Source organism: Phyllopteryx taeniolatus, chromosome 7 (assembly GCF_024500385.1).
Source record: "Phyllopteryx taeniolatus isolate TA_2022b chromosome 7, UOR_Ptae_1.2, whole genome shotgun sequence".
Classification (NCBI taxonomy): Eukaryota; Metazoa; Chordata; class Actinopteri; order Syngnathiformes; family Syngnathidae; genus Phyllopteryx; species Phyllopteryx taeniolatus.
In genome coordinates, this window is record NC_084508.1 from 26515880 (window position 1) to 26532949 (window position 17070).

At 42.8% G+C, this 17070-nt stretch overlaps 1 protein-coding gene across 1 annotated transcript in view; it reads left to right on the top strand.

Moving 5' to 3' along the window:
- The window catches only part of syde2 (synapse defective 1, Rho GTPase, homolog 2 (C. elegans)), a 61312-nt gene that overhangs the window by 38658 nt on the left and 5584 nt on the right, over positions 1 to 17070 (top strand). The window contains exons 5-7 of the mRNA XM_061778610.1: positions 8 to 134; positions 12040 to 12221; positions 12849 to 13080. Coding sequence (XP_061634594.1) covers positions 8 to 134; positions 12040 to 12221; positions 12849 to 13080 — 541 coding nt within the window. The remainder of the gene's footprint in view (positions 1 to 7; positions 135 to 12039; positions 12222 to 12848; positions 13081 to 17070) is intronic.

The window sequence follows — 17070 nt, forward strand, 5'->3', positions numbered from 1 at the left end:
TTTACAGGTGGTGGGGCTTTACCGTCTTTGCGGTTCTGCAGCTGTAAAGAAGGAGTTACGAGAGGCGTTTGAAAGAGACAGTTACGCTGTGGAATTGTGTGAAAACACCTACCCTGACGTCAACGTAATTACAGGTAAACAAGAATGTGGGATGGCGACAGAGTGGACCAACACCACACATTTATTACAGCTTAATGATGACACACAAAAGAAAAAGGGGTCCATCCATCCATCTAGCCATTTTCTTTACCACTTATCCTCACTAGGGTCGCGGGCCGCTGGAACCTATCCCAGCTATCTTCGGGCGGGAGGCGGGGTACACCCTGGACTGGTCGCCAGCCAATCGCAGGGCACATATGAACAAACAACCATTTGCACTCAAATTCACACCAATGGGCAATTTAGAGTCTTCAATCAACCTACCACGCATGTTTTAGGGATGTGGGAGGAAACCGGAGTGCCCGGAGAAAACCCACCCAGGCACGGGGAGAACATGCAAACTCCACACAGGCGGGGTCGGGATTTGAACCCCAGTCCCCAGAACTGGGAGGCATATGTGCTAACCAGTCGGTCACCGTGCCGGCGAAAAAGTTGTCTGTGAAAATAAATAAAATGTGTTTTGAAACAGAATAATTCTAATATTCAATATAAAGTATTTTTGTGCTGAATCCTTGAATTAATATCAATATAAATTTTTACTCAATATTTTCCATAGACAACCTTTTGTCACGAATGGAGAGGAGCTGGACCCAAGAGTAGGCAGAGCTGGATAGGTTATGATGAACAGTTTATTAGAGAAGGTAATGGAAGTGGTCCTTAAAGTGCGTTGGCGGGCAGTGGAGGAAGGGACGTGCGGCAAGCAGTGGCGAGGAGAGGTGGCAGGCAGTGGCGAGGACAGGCGGCTGGCTTGGCGGCGAGATGGTAGGAATTACGAAGACCAGGAGCACGAGGGAAACACTGAGGATGAGGAGAGACACAGGGGTCATAAAAGGAGACGAGGAATTGAGTATCTTACGTAAGGCAGGAGCACAGCGGAGAGCCGATTCAAGGGACTGGTTAGCCTGCTCTGTCTGGCCGTTTGTTTGAGGGTGATATTCCGAGGATAAGATGGCTGCTGCGCTCACTGCCTTGCAGAATTCCTTCCAGACTTGTGATGAAAACTGAGGACCTCGGTCGGAGACAATCTCGATGGGGATACCGTGGAGTTTAAAGACATGTAAAACGAGGAGGTTAGCAGTTTCCAGGGCGGACGGGAGTTTGGGGAGAGGCACATAATGGACACATTTGGAAAAGCGATCGATGATAGTGAGAATGACTGAGGGCGGTAGGCCGGTAATGAAGTCCACGGCGATGTGACACCAAGGGCAGCTTGGAATCGGTAGAGGGTGCAGCAGACCAGCTGGGGGTTGTTGTGACGACTTCGCTCGGGCGCAGACAGAGCAGGCGTGGACAAATTCTCGGGTGTCTTTGATGAGATTGGGCCACCAGAAGTGCTGCTGGATGAACTGGGTAGTACGGGTGATGCCAGGGTGACAAGTGAGTTTCGAGTTGTGGGCCCACTGTAGGACGTCAGAACGTGCAGAATCCGGTACAAATAGGTGGTTTGGAGGCCCGGTCTTGGGATCAGGTTGGGTTTTTTTGAGCCTCCTTGACCACCTGCTTGATTTTCCAAATGGCTGGTCCGATGAAACATGAGGAAGGGAGAATGGGTTCTGGTTCTGCTGAGCTGGAGGGGGGGTGAGTAAATTCAGGACAAAGCATCTGGCTTGGTGTTACGGGAACCGGTACGGAAGGAGAGACTGAAGTTGAACCTGCTCAAGAATAGTGCCCAGCGAGCTTGTCGGGGGTTGAGACGTTTAGCCGAACGGAGGTAAGCGAGGTTTTTGTAAGGGAAGCGGGGTGGGTCGGAGGCTGCGAGCTCAGAATGGGTACTTACGGGGAGTTGAAAGGGTTGCATCTTTGATGAAAGGAGGGAGACCTGTTGCGAAAGGGAGTGTAGAAATTCTGTGATTTCTTGCAACGTCTTGTCCTGGCGTCCTATGTGGGCGTCTTGGAGGGTGAGTGCGTTCTCAAGCGCCTCTGGGGTTGCTGAGTCAAAGTATTCTGTCACAAATGGAGAGGAGCTGGACCCAAGAGCAGGCGCAGGCAGATAGGTTATGATGAACAGTTTATTAGAGAAGGTAATGGAAGTGGTCCTTGAGGTGCCTTGGCAGGCACTGGAGGAAGCGACGTGCGGCTGGCTTGGCGGCTGGATGGCAGGAATTACGTAGGCCAGGAGCATGGGGGAAACACTGAGGATGAGTAAAGACACAGGGGTCATAAAAGGAGACGAGGAATCGAGTATCTGACATAAGGCAGGTGGGTTGTGGAACCGCTTGGAAAAGCTGCAATACTTTGGCGAGGATTTCCGGGATCAGGCAGGCTTATATGCAGGTGGTGACGAGGGCTGATTGGTGACAGGTGCGCGGCTTGAGGAAGGTGGTGGAAAGAGCGAGGGGAGGGGAGAGAGAGGGCGCAAAGCGCCACCTCGGCTCCAACAATAGTACTGCAGGGCAGTTCATGACACCTTTGCCAATAAAACACAAGGACAACGAAGGGCAAATGAGAAGCAACCACGTTGACATATGCAAGTATCCAATGAACTTTATATATAAATTTAATACGATTCAACCGTCTGACATAATACACAGCCCAATCAGATATTTTTATTTATAAAGTCTACATTGGTGCCTTAGATCAAGGTAGTCTAATTGGGCACCTTGCTAATGGGGCCCCTTGCCATACTAATCCAGTGCAACAAATAAAACACATAAACCCCCCCCAAAACATGTCTGAACTAGTGTGTTTGCACCAGATAGGTCAGCACGTGTTTGTCTCCATGATTGTGTGGTGTTTATTGTAAAAGCATTCCAGAAGTCAACATACCAGTATATACTGGAGCCTGAGGGAAGGGCCCACACGCACTCTCATTATCGGACTGTGCTGTGCATTCTGGTAATTCCTTCTTTGTCAGGTTCCTAGTTGCTACATGTTCTAAATCACATCAGTATTGTTTTTGTGTGTATTTAACCTAATAACTACAACAGTCTATGCGGAAGAAGTGTAAAAATCTGTAATTTCATAAATTATATATATATGTAAAATATAATATAAATATCCATCCATCCATCCATCCATCTTCCGAGCCGCTTCTCCTCACTAGGGTCGCGGGCGTGCTGGAGCCTATCCTAGCTATCATCGGGCAGGAGGCGGGGTACACCCTGAACTGGTTGCCAGCCAATCGCAGCAATATAAATATATCATAAAAAAAATAAAGTGTATAAAATACAACAAATAATTAAAAAAAAATTATAACTACCAATAATTCAAATGCCACTGGTCGTCTTTTGCCCCTCATTTAAAACTAGCCCAATTATGATGATGATGATGGTGGTGGTGGTGATGATGATGATGATGATTATATTTTAATAATATAAGTGTTAGAATATATTTTATGCTCCAGTTGTGTGACTTTTGAAATTGCAACTGTGGGATAAAATAGAAAAGTGATAGATAGAAAAGTGGCGTCACTTGGACTGAGTGGTGGCTGCTGCAGTGTGACGAATGGGGGGTAGAGGAAAGTCACTTAGTCATTATTTTCTGCTAACAAAAAGAGGAAGAGACCCTGGAACCCCCACTTCATTTAGGAGCCGCTGTTGGTTTTAGGACGAGGCCCCGCATAGGCGTTGTCCTATCATGTCCGCTTTGATCCGCATGCATTTGCATGGCAGGGCAAAAAACACAGTTAACAGTTGAGCAGGTTAGAAAAAAAGGGCCAGCAACAGTGCGGCTTGTTGGTTTTTGCTCGCTGCCTAAATTTGCTCTGCCAAGCGTGTTGCAGATGAACCTAAAAGAGTGGAAGAGGACAGCAACCGGGGGAAGGAAGGCAAATGCCCATGCTCCACTTAATTTTGCTATTCATGGACTGTTTTTTCTGGAATATAAATAGCTTCAAATTTAAATTACTAACTGAAGTGTGGACATACTGTATACTTAAGGAAGATTGCGCAAGCAAGGGGATGAGCTGAGAGCACTGGCTTGTCACACTGCTAATTTAAAAGCGGAGCTAGTGAAAAGGATTATCCAGGGGTCAGGGTTAAATCCAAAGCTTGCAAAACATGCTCAGTGTGTGGCTCGCCATTGTTTCAAATCACAAGCACAGTTCATTGAAAGAACTGTGAAAAGTGTTGTCAACATGAGCAGCACACTGCAGACAATCGAGTCAATGAACAATATCTTAAGCACCAGCTTTTGAGCTTCAGGAATTTGGTGGTTTCAGTTTAGAAGTGCAGGGCGTCTATTGCCACTCTACTACAACCCCAATTCCAATGAAGTTGGGACGCTGTGTTTAATACAAATAAAAACAGAATACAATGATTTGCAAATCATGTTCAACCTATATTTAATTGAATACACTACAAAGACAAAATATTTAATGTTCAAACTGATAAAATTGATTGTTTTTAGCAAATAATCATTAACTTAGAATTTTATGGCTGCAACACGTTCCCAAAAAGCTGGGACAGGGTCATGTATACCATTGTGTTACATCACCTTTTAACGAGATTCAATAAACGTTTGGGAACTGAGGACACTAATTGTTGAAGCTTTGTAGGTGGAATTCTTTCACATTCTTGCTTGATGTACAGCTTCAGCTGTTCAAAAGTCCGGGGTCTCTGTTGTTATATTTTACGCTTCATAATGTGCCACACATTTTCAAGAGGAGACAGGTCTGGACTGCAGGCAGGCAGCATATGTGTCTCCAAAACCTGTATGTGCCTTTCACAATTAATGGTGCCTTCACAGATGTGTAAGTTACCCATGGCATTGGCACTAACACAGCCCCATACCATCACAGATGCTGGCTTTTGAACTTTGCGTCCATAACAGTCCGGAGGGTTCTTTTGCTCTTTTGGCCCAGAGGACACGACATCCACAATTTCCATAAACAATTTGAAATGTGGACTCGTCGGACCACAGAACACTTTTCCACTTTGCATCAGTCCATCTTAGATGAGCTCGGGCCCAGAGAAGCGGGCAGCGTTTCTGGGTGTTGTTGATAAATGGCTTTTGGTGTGCATAGTAGAGTTTCAAGTTGCACTTACAGATGTAGCGATTTGCTGACATTGGTTTTCTGAAGTGTTCCTGAGCCCACGTGGTGATATCCTTTACACATTGATGTCGGTTTTTGATGCAGTGCCGCCTGAGGAATCGAAGGTCACGGGCATTCAATGTTGGTTTTCGGCCTTGCCGCTTACATGCAGTGATTTCTCCATATTCTCTGAGCCTTTTGATGATATTATGGACTGTAGATGATGAAATCCCTCAATTCCTTGCAATTGTACTTTGAGGAACATTGTCCTTAAAGTGTTCGACTATTTTCTCACGCACTTGTTCACAAAGAGGTGAACCTCGCCCCATGTTTGCTTGTGAATGACTGAGCAATTAGGGAAGCTCCTTTTATACCCAATCATGGCACCTACCTGTTCCCAATTAGCCTGTTCACCTGTGGGATGTTCCAAACACGTGTTTGATGAGCATTCCTGAACTTTCTCAGTCTTTTTTTCCACCTGTCCCACCCAGCTTTTTTGGAACGTCCAGCCATCCATTTTCTGAGCCACTTATCCTCACAAGGGTCGCGGGCGTGCTGGAGCCTATCCCAGCTATCATCAGGCAGGAGGCGGGGTACACCCTGAACTTGTTGCCAGCCAATCGCAGGACACAGAAACAAACAATAATTCGCACTCACATTCACACCTACGGGCAATTTAGGGTCTTCAACCTACCATGCATGTTTTTTGGGATGTGGGAGGAAACCGGAGTGCCCGGAGAAAACCCACGCAGGCACGGGGAGAACATGCAAACTCCACACAGGCGGTCCTTGAACACCGGTCCTCAGAACTGTGAGGCAGACGCTCTAACCAGTCGACCACCGTGCCGCTTTTTGGAACATGTTGCAGCCATGAAATTCTAAGTTAATGATTATTTGCTAAAAACAATCAAGTTTATCAGTTTGAACATTAAACATCTTGTCTTTGTAGTGTATTCAATTAAATATAGGTTGAACATGATTTGCAAATCATTGTATTCTATTTTTGTTTATGTTTAACACAATGTCCCAACTTCATTGGAATTGGGGTTGTACTATGATTTGGTACATGATTTGGAACTTTTCCCTAAATTCAACTGAACCAAACTGAACTGCCTGGTGGAGACTGCACTGACGCTTCCAACATGTTGGAGAAGTTTGGGAGAGTAACTTTTCCAGAAGCCTTTTCTGTACTAATTTCATATGAAGGAAACTCATGTACATTTTATCCAGGGTTTTAACATTGCCAAATAATTAAAGCCATTTAACGGAAATATGATCCAATCATGAGTAACTTATTCAAACATTTGCCCTTCTAGTGGTGATGTCCGTGTTCCATAACTCATACTGCTAAATAGCTCCAGCTCAAGCTATTAGAGGTATTGGTGATAAATCGTGGTCTTTAATTTGCCCCATCTGACACATCTTTTCCATTGCCTGCTTCCTTTCTTTACCCGCACCCTCAGCAGTACTCCAGTGAAGACATGGAAAGTCATTAACAAGTGCCTCCTTTGTTGCCGAACAAACACAGATGGTATTTGGCTCATGCATGAGGGATTAGCTGAACCCAGAGCAGGCTAAGGAATCAGGCAACCCCTTTACAAAGCGCTCCAGGCTTGCATGGGTGTCCAAAAAAGTTCTTAACCTATAGATTTAGGTTTGGACATCTCCGATGAGTGTACATGTGGCAGAAGCATGCCAGTCTACCAGGGTTAGGAGTTAGGCTTGCACATTGGGGTTGTTGTGATTGCGGAAAATATGAAGACACAACAATGTGGGACTTTTGACGTGCCACAGGACACGGAAGGGACACACACATCCACACTGACACCAACCCCTCCACCCAAATGAGTTCTGTGGGGGCGTGCACATTTGCAGGGAGGGGAGCAGGATGGAGAACAAACCTGTGTTTGTTCTCCAGGCGCGGTGTTGACTGCAGCACTGACAAGGGGAGTGACCTTCCACTTTATTTGAACAAGAGGTTAAAGGTAGTGCTGTGCCCCAGTGCATTCTGTGCCTTGCAGTGTTTGGTGGCACATACAGAACACTGAAATAGTCTTAACCTGATACGGATTGCTGCTATCTGCTATCTATCACTTGCGAAGTAATGTAACCAGTAAAGACCATAAATCTCCAACTGACCATTACACTTCCAGAAAGGGAAAATGGAAGCACATTGGAGTTCCAATTATTGGCAAAAAGATAATGGTGTTAGTAATTAGGCTTCTCGTGATGAATATATAAATTAAGCTTGATCAGTCGTAGCTCGCATGCAAATCAATTCACACATCATTCCTATCGATAAGAAAGGGATTTCACACCTCAGTCTTGTGTATGCGCGCTCTTGTTGCATTAAGCAGAGGCACTCACTCCGCGATGTGATGTCGCTGACATGCCATGTGATCACCTTCCTGAGAGTCTCAACCACACAGACCACACTCAATATAAATGTCCGCATATTTTCTAGTTTAGCTGCTTTGCGTTTTGCATCACATGAAGCAGTTGACTGACTCAAATATGTATTCATTGTGCTAGCAAAAGGAGCTATGCAAAGGAGCTGTGTGCACGCTGGTTTTGCACCAAGACACAAGCAAGTGATTGTGACATCTTAATCATGTTAGACTTATTATGTCTTTTAGAGCGAGCTTTTCACTCAGATGACTTGTCCCATTCAAAGGTTGCACACTTTTTTAACATGCTGCTCCACTGGTCCAAGACAAGCTGTGGCTTGGCTGTTTGCTGGGATGGAGTTGAGGTCAGAGGGCTTAGTCAAGTTCTTCCACTCCAAAATCATTCAAGCACGGACCTTGCTTTATGCACCGCGACAGTCATTCTTTAACAGAAAAATGTCTTACTCTATCTTCTGTTTACACAAATTTGCGATCAATTAATTGCTCAGAATGGATTTTTAAACTGAATAATTATGATTCATGGGGAACCAAAGGGTGTAGTTCAACCACTGATTGATTAATTTATTTCTCATCTCGAGTACCTAGGTCAAACCCATCACCCAAACACTTTGATTGTCAGCAAGCTGACTAGTAGCGATTTGTCTCCTTGGCTGAGAGAGTGAAGCACCTGTAGGGAAACACACCTGTTCACCCCTGAGTCCATGACCTTGTGTGTTTGTGTGTGTGTGTGTGTGTGTGAGCGTGAGAATATTTAAGCGCTTTTTGCATTATGTGTGTGTCAGGCGCTAACAAGGCCTGAAACACAAAAGTAAACACACACACTGACTCATAGTAGGCTAATGATTTATTTCTATGGCTCTGTTCACTAACCACTATAATACATTAAAGTGCACTTGGATTGTACACTCAGTTAACCAAATTAACTACTTTGCTAATGTAAAACAAAAAACAAGTTTGAGTTTGCTCGCAGGCAGTTAGATTCCTGTGATGAAAAAAAGGTTATTTTATCTCCACAGCCCAAGTCCAGATTGATAACAGGAAGCCAGACAATGTCCACAAAGCATTTCCGTGTAATCTGTTTTAGAAATCTGTATGTCTTCACAGGCATAGGGGGGAATGAATGTTTATGACTCCTTATCATGGTTCTCCTCGTACCACATTTCCAACTTAAGATGATGAAGATAACCGAAAACAGAAGCATTCAAGAATGTAATTCAGGGTTGAAAAAAATAGAAACATGTCACAACTTCACCTGTATGCGCTCACAACGCACCAGGGACAAACTAATAGTGGAGCATTTTATGAAGTTTAAAGTGCACGTTTGCCTCAAGCCCTGTTCAAATTTGACTTGCTGTCTCAGAGCTGTCAGTGTCCATCAAGCTGACAGTGTTCTTGTTTGAATGTGTTGTTTTTCTTCAGAGCTCGAATTGGCTTTCACAGGAATGCATGTTATGTGTGTGTTTGTGTGTGTGCGTGCGTGCGTGTGTGTGTGTGTGTTCTCGGGTTCTAGTTGCAATCAGTAAACCAGTCCTTTTCTTATAGTTGTGTGATGAAAGCAAATCACACACTTTGTACTGTACTTATTACCTCTGCCAAAGAATTTTTTTTTCTCACTCGTGTATGGTTGTTTGATTAACTGTCTGTCAGCAAGATTACTCAAAACCCACAAAGCATGGTGATTTTGTTGGAGCTGTAGAAACCAAGATCAAAGGAGCCAGACAATCAATTAAAGTGTAACCACAATTCTAAAAAAATAATTTTTTTATGTTATTCACGTGCACCATCTATGTGCAATTTCAAATAGAGCTTCTAAAACATTGTGCCTTATTTTTTTAATTTTAAAAAATAATTTCCATTTTCGTGTTCCAAAAACATGCAAGGTAGGTTAAGTGAAGACTCTAAATTGTCTGGAGGTGTGAATGTGGGTGTGGATGGTTGTTTGTCTATATGTGCGCTGCGAATGGCTGGCAACCAGTCCAGGATGTACTCCACATTTCGCCCGAAGCCAGCTGGGATAGGCGCCAGCACACCTACGATGATAAGTGTTTCAGAGAATGCATGGATGGCATTATTGTGGTTGCATTTTTATGTCAATCAAAGGTTATTTATCATTTAAAGTTTTTTTTTTTCCGTTCCAGCCACTGTATTTGTGAAATAAGAAGCGTAACTTTACCATAAAGTATAACTGAGTTGACTGGATGCACAGGTTAAGTCTGGAGGTACCTGGGTTTGAATCCATAATTTGACATAATGGCCCAACTGTAAAATAAATAGTTTAAGTGACATTTTTTTTTCCATGTATTGAAACCAATTAACCAGTTATATTTACCAATTAGCCACAAATTTGCCTCTGAATAAAGCATTCACAGCCAACACTCGATATTTTGATTTGATTTTGTAATGATAATTGTAATGTCACTATTATCATCCATCCGTCTATCCATCCATCCGCCTATCCCAGCTGACTTCGGGCGAGAGGCGGGGTACACCCTGAACCGGTCGCCAGCCAATCGGTACATATAAACCAAGAACCATTCGCTCTCACATTCACACCTACGGGCAATTTAGTGTCTTCAATTAACCTTCCATGCATGCTTTTTGGATGTGGGAGGAAACCGGAGTACCCGGAGAAAACCCACACAGGCACGGGGAGAACGTGCAAACTCCACACAGGCGAGGCCGGGATTTTAACCCCGGTCCTCAGAACTGTGAGGCAAATGTGCTAACCGTTCCACCTGTCACTATTATCAGTTGGATTCAATTTATCCAGACTTCCCTTTTTCTAGCCACTTAAACCAGCGAGGTGTTCTCAGGCCAGTTGAGAGACATACTGTAGTCTCTTTAGTGTAGCATGTCCAGGATCTTTAAGGGGCTTTAATTTAAATAAATATAAATGATGAGGTTTGCATGTTCTCCCTGTGTACTCCCCGGGTACTTCAGCTTCGTCTCACATTCCAAACACATGCATGTTAGGTTAATTGAAGACTCTAAATTGTCCATAGGTGTCTATAGGAGTGTCAATGGGTGTTTGTCTGCCGACCATTCCAGGGGGTATACCGCCTCTCGCCCAAAGTCAGCTGGGATAGGCTGAAGCTAACCCATGACCCTAATGAGTACAAGAGGTACAGTATAGAAAATGGACGGATAAATAAATATTCTGTTAATGTGATGCTGTGATTGTGGGTTTATTTTGGTCTGTATGTTGTCAATGTGCAGAATCCACAAGGCCAAGCTCATCAGATACTTTGGAGTGCTACGGGGAGCTAAATCTAGATCTTTCTTTCTCTCTAATCCTATATTGTCAAGCACATACATCTGCCTTTCTACTAGAAGGGAAGACGAGAGACCTGAATGTGTCTACCCACATTCTTCACTGAGAATTTAGCATATATTTCACACATTCCTTCTTAGTGTTCCCAGATTCAAGGATGAGGGACTTGCAGCACCAAAACACAATCCACTGAGAAGTGTTAAACCACTCATAAAGACCAGAGCTGGGATTTTACTGGGATTAAAAAGTGAGCGTGTTAAATTGTGCCCTTCATTCTCCTTGCTAACAACTGAGAGATGTCAGTGACTCAATGGTGAACTGTATTGCTATTTGCTTTGCTAGGAGGCAAAACAATAAGTTAGGTGGTCAACGCAACCATGTTCTTTTCCATGGTTTGACAATGAGGGAAGTATAAATGTAGCCCAACCTGAGCAGATTGACTGTGTTCACCATAGTCAGAAGAGTTTTTGTTTTGTTTTGCAAAACACAATGCTATTGTGAGCAACAACATTTCTTTCTGCAGCTTTACAATCTGATCATTGTGTTCTCCTTTTTTTCTATGCTGTGTGTAATGACTGTTCAGTGAGGTTTTCCATTTTGCCTGACTCTGGGTCTGTTCTGAGGCAATAGTTTGATTTTGCAAAAAGAGTCAGGGGTTTTGTGAATTTAGCTTGAATTTTTGGATTTGTGTTTAAGGTATTGAGAAAATGGGTATTTGTTTCAAGAAACGTGTTTTAGCAACTGAGAAAAACTGTAAGCCATTAACATCATCCTTTTTCAAACACTTAAAGCCTATTGCTCAAATACGCCTTCTCAGATTTGATGAAAACTGATTGAGATGCATAGGAGACAGAGAGAGGAGAAAAGCCGAGACAGAGAGAGAGAGAACAGATGGTTACCACAAAGGGCTGTCATACTGCCAGCAGCCTGTATTATTCCAGTCCTTATCCACCCGTCTTCACCTCAGATAAAAGACGTGTCTCCAATACTTCAGGGGCTCTATGGAGACAGACATTATTTTCTTGTAGCTGCTGGAGGCTGAAGTCACAGATGCACATGCACCACCATAGACACACCAGAAACATTTGGCAGCGCGGTGGCAGTTGCAGCAGAAAACAAAGTAGACAATAAAAGGGTGAGGGCACTGTTCAACTTGTCACCCAAACTAGTCTGTATGATTACAAGTTGATAGACTAGATCACAAACCTTCTTTATTTCCCATCCAACAGGCGTATTGAAGGACTACCTACGAGAGTTGCCCTACCCTCTGATCACCAAGCAGCTGTATGAGGCAGTATTGGACTCCATGGCCACCAGACCCCTGAGGATGGGAGCAGCGGGCTGTGAGAATGACCACGCCGATTCAGAATACACCGTCAGCCTGCTGGACAACCTGCCGGAGGTGGAGAGGGTGAGGAAGATGCACTGAATCTCCTTTGATGTTTTCATACATGACTTTGAAGAGGATAATTGCTCTGGAGATAAAAATGGGAATAATGATTGTCAATCTAGTGAGCTACACTTACTTAACACTTGATTAGGGACACCATCACATTGCAATGTTTTATTAAAAGAGGTAAGATATTTATTTTACACAAGAACAGCAAAATATTAAAAAGACTTACAGTATACTATAATGCTTTGCCGTGTTAAATTAATACACGGTTGGAAGAAGCGTCAAAAAAAATTTCTTTGTAAATTCATGAGACTTTGCCGGTGTGCTTAATGTCGCTGGTAAGTAATATGACGGCTGGGCTTGTTCGAAGAACTTGAAAATGTCATGTCCAGGACCAATATTTATATGCTCTTTACAGGAAATTTTATTCTCAAATCTGGTCTTGCCTGTTTTCCCACATGAAAATCAACTTGCACTTTCGTCATGTGTATCCATGTGAGCATCACTATTCAAAATTTGGCAGTCAATATTCCTGTAACTTTTGTGGATTATTGATAACTCATAGTTAGCCGTACTACCAGGACCAGTAGATCCCCTGCAACTGCTAATAATAATAAGGACATGTCTTGTTCTTCCTATCAGATGACACTGCGGAAGCTTCTTGACCACCTCAAGTTAGTGGCATCCCACCAGGAAGTGAACAAGATGACATGTCAGAACTTGGCAGTGTGTTTTGGCCCTGTGTTGCTCAGCCAGCGTCAGGAGGCATCCTGTCACGCCAACCGAGTCTTCATCGACTCCGAGGAACTAGCCAGTGCGCTGCACTTCAAAAAGCACATTGAAGTCTTGCACTACTTGCTGCAGCTCTGGCCAGGTAATTATTCAACGGCTCTCACTGTGCTTCGATTTTAGCCATTAGTATTTGATTGTTTACAATAGCGATTCTCAGTTTTTGGGTCCAGGGACCCCTTACAGTAAAGAAATTTTTTCCAAGGACCCTTTCATAATTCTAACACCAATTAAACATCTTTTTTGGAGTAAAAAACTGACTGAACCAATAAAACCATAGCTGAAATAATATAAACAACAATACGTTTCTGGAAAATCTTTATATTTAGTAACCATAATTCACTTTACCTGATTCCCTTACGAAAAACAACAGGAACCTAGGACATTTCACCTACACTGTCCAGTATCCAGATATTTATTTCACAGTCACACCGGTTGAATTTTGGCCTAAAAAGTTCAAGAATCGTCAAGCCACTGAATCGTTTCGTTTTGTATCGTTCTAAATGAACCAATATCGTCTTTGAATCGAAATAGGAACCACGAATCGTTGTTAAAACGAATCATTACACCCCTATAAAGCGTACTTGCTCCGAGCTGTTTGATTGTCACTCCCATTTCAAGGTTACTGACGCGGAAAACAAAAGAGAATAAAACATTGTATATTTAAAAACCAACATTTTCAACCAAACAATAGACGTAATTACAAAAGTCTACTAGCTTGATGCCAATGTACTGTATGATGTGAAATTAGCCACAGAAATTGGCTTTTGTTACAGTAATTATAAACCTTCAAACAACGGCTACTTTAACACACACACGGAGCAACATAACAGACAACAAAAGAGCATTAAACACTGTATATTTAAATACCAAAATGTTCAGCAAAACCATGCAGTACAACATTACTCACAGGCGTATACAGTATTCTCTTGGCTCTATGGGCGTAGTAGAGGACCTTCTCTGCTTCCTCTTGTCAACTCTTAATCATGCTGTATCTACATCCAGTAGACCTTAATTCTGCCCGGCATTTTGCAGCACAATGTGGTACTACACTGAAGGCGCGCAACTCTAAATTTGTACTTGCATGTTCTGTATTTGCTGTATTTGTTGTATCCAAATGACTGCGGTGGTTCAGAGCTTTTGAGTGCTGAGGTTATCTACTGTCATTTGATAGCGATCAGCTGCCCTCTGTTACCTCGTTACACATGTAACTGTCCGTTAATTAAGGCTTTAATATGGCAGATTGCGCCATTACATCCCACTTTAAATCAAAAGTTGGTAGGCGTGGCCGCCGGTCTTAATTAAGATAAATCAGAAGCAGAACACAGCATCTCCCCGCGCAGCTGTTATCTGCCAGCTGCCACTACGTGTGAAAAGTGAAAGCTAATTTAGTTTTATTTCATAACCTATAACACGTTAGTCTTTTTGGAACTACTACTGTAATGTTTTAGTGAATGGAGACAATTACTTTGCAAAATAATATAATATCATTATAAATCATGTGAAGCAGTCATTACCTTAGCATTATAGCAATAACAGTCACGATGACTTTTGATTGACAGACAAATAGGTATTTACTTTAATATTAATTTGAAGTAAAATGCTGAATAGCAAACATTTTAGCACCATGTAAATTTTTTAAAAAGTTTTTAAAGCCGATTTTAACTATCTTACGAAGCAAAACCCCTTGGCACTGGTGGACTACACAAAAATTCACCTATTGACAAATATTAGACATTAATGATCACACTTGCTGTCTTTTATGCTTTGATGTGCTTTTCTAAAGTCAACTTAAGGGAATTTTATTAATTTCATCCATAGTTTGTCAGTCAGCCATTGGTACAGAGATTTTTATTGCAGAGGTCACACTGGTCACAGTTTTAGGGTTTTTAATTAAATTTGTTTCAATATTTTTTCAGTACAGTAGTATAATTTTAAAAAACATAGGATGAGGGAATGTCAATAATCTGCAGGTATCTTCACCAACAATGGACACCTCGTAAAATAAATTTACGCAGGACGAACACAAGAGCATCGACTTGGGCTTGGCAAAGGCTTGCTCGCTGTCGCACGATGGCATTGCCAGCCAGAGAAAACAAATCTTCGCACTTGGTATGCTTGCCACTGGGACAGTCAGTTTAACATTTGCACACTGTGGCCAAGTGGTGAAACCTGTCCTTGTTCTGGGCCCATCACAGCAGCGGGTTCTGCGTGGTGGGAATTTGCGGTGTTGAGGATAAGCGGTATAGAAAATTGATGGATGGATTCAAATAATCAGGGATCTCTTTATGTGCAGTGGAATATCTCCCTGCTCTCCTTCCACTTTGATAGTGTGGGTACTGGTTCTCCTTCGCTTATTTAAATCAGTGAACGTCGCTGACTAATTTCATTTCACACACTCATCTGTTTGCTGCAAGCGGCTCTGTCTATTGCTCATGGCAAATACAAATGATGGGCGAGTAGTCGACGTCTTTCCCTCTAAACGTTATTGTGGAGCAGCAAAGTCGATAAGTCGACTGGTCCACTAGTCTGTACAACCCCTAATGCAAACTCTTGATGACTTTATTCATGAAATATGATTGTTTTGTTGAACAACTTTTATCGTACATATACAAGTTTGCACCATATGCACCTTGGCGTTATTATTTTTTCAAAGAATTTCTGCTTGTTTTTATTGGATCCCACTAGATTGTGCAGATAAAATGTCCAGTGAGTGTATGGCCCCTAATCAAATTCAACCCATTTGGAGTCAAATGCTCCCAAGAACATTCCTCCGAGTAGAATTAAAAACACATACGTATACGTAACAAAGTATTTTCAGTCCAGCTTGTTTGCATGCAAAGCAGCATCTCCTCTCCTTCCTTTTCGAGCAGACTACATCGGATCCCTGCACTCCATTTAAAGACGTTCTCGATTTAACCTTAGCTCCTAAAAACTCACGCTAACGTTTCACAACCGTTCTGAGATATTTTCAGCCACTGCTTCACACCTCTCAGAGAGTTTGCGTGCCTTTCGAGCGACTGGAAGGACATCCGATCACACATTCCTGCGGGACGTGGAAGGCCGCCGGGGAATGTGTGCAAAATTAGTCAGCATGTTGTCAATATAAACACAGTTGTTTGCCAATTGAACTTTGTCATATAACTAGACAGAAGAATGGTAGAAAGAGGTGTATAATTCTGCAGTGTTTACTGATACTAATCTCTTTTGAACGGGCCTTTACAGAAAACACAAGGACATATTGCCTTTGGAATTTCACTTTTGCACTCAGCTAATTCATTAATGATTGAATCAGAGTGTTGTGTCACGTAAGGGTAGATAGATACAAGGCATGCAGCAGCTTTTGGACTGGATTGGAATCTCAGCAGCAGACCGTTCTGATGAAGTGAAGATATTTGTCGATCATTAATCATAGAAAGAAAATTCATATGCTGCATGCGTGAAATGCAATTTGTAAAAATCAAACATCCATTTTCTTTACCGCTTATCCTCACTAGGTTTGCGGGCTGCTGGAGCCTATCCCAGCTATCTTCGGGCGGGAGGCGGGGTACACGGGGAGAACATCCAAACTCCACACAGGCGGGGCTGGGATTTGAACCCCCCGTCCCCAGAACTGTGAGGCAGATGCGCTAACCAAGTCGTCCACCGTGCTGGCAAAAATCAAACAAACAAGAAAAAAATTGCACAACAAGTATATGTTTCATGACTTTGTGACAGTACATTTTGTACATAACGTGTGTGTTCATGTGGTTCTGTTGTTGTTTTCAATCCAGTAAGGGAAGGCTAGCGGGGGCAACAATTTATAGGTACACAAAAACAGAGACAGGTAACAACATCACGCTGGTTGTGTTGAAGTGTTCGTTCACTGATTGTTTATGTAGTGTAGCAGACACTTTATTTCTTTCCACAATGTCTAACTAGATCTCAGGACATTTAGATGAAGCATAGCCTGCACGGCAGTAATAACAAAACAGTAGAAAGGTTTCAAAGTCATGGAGTGTTGTGGTGTGATGTCAGCATGTGAGCATTGCATGTTGTTCCATTATTGATATGAGTCATTGTGCCATTGTGGAGT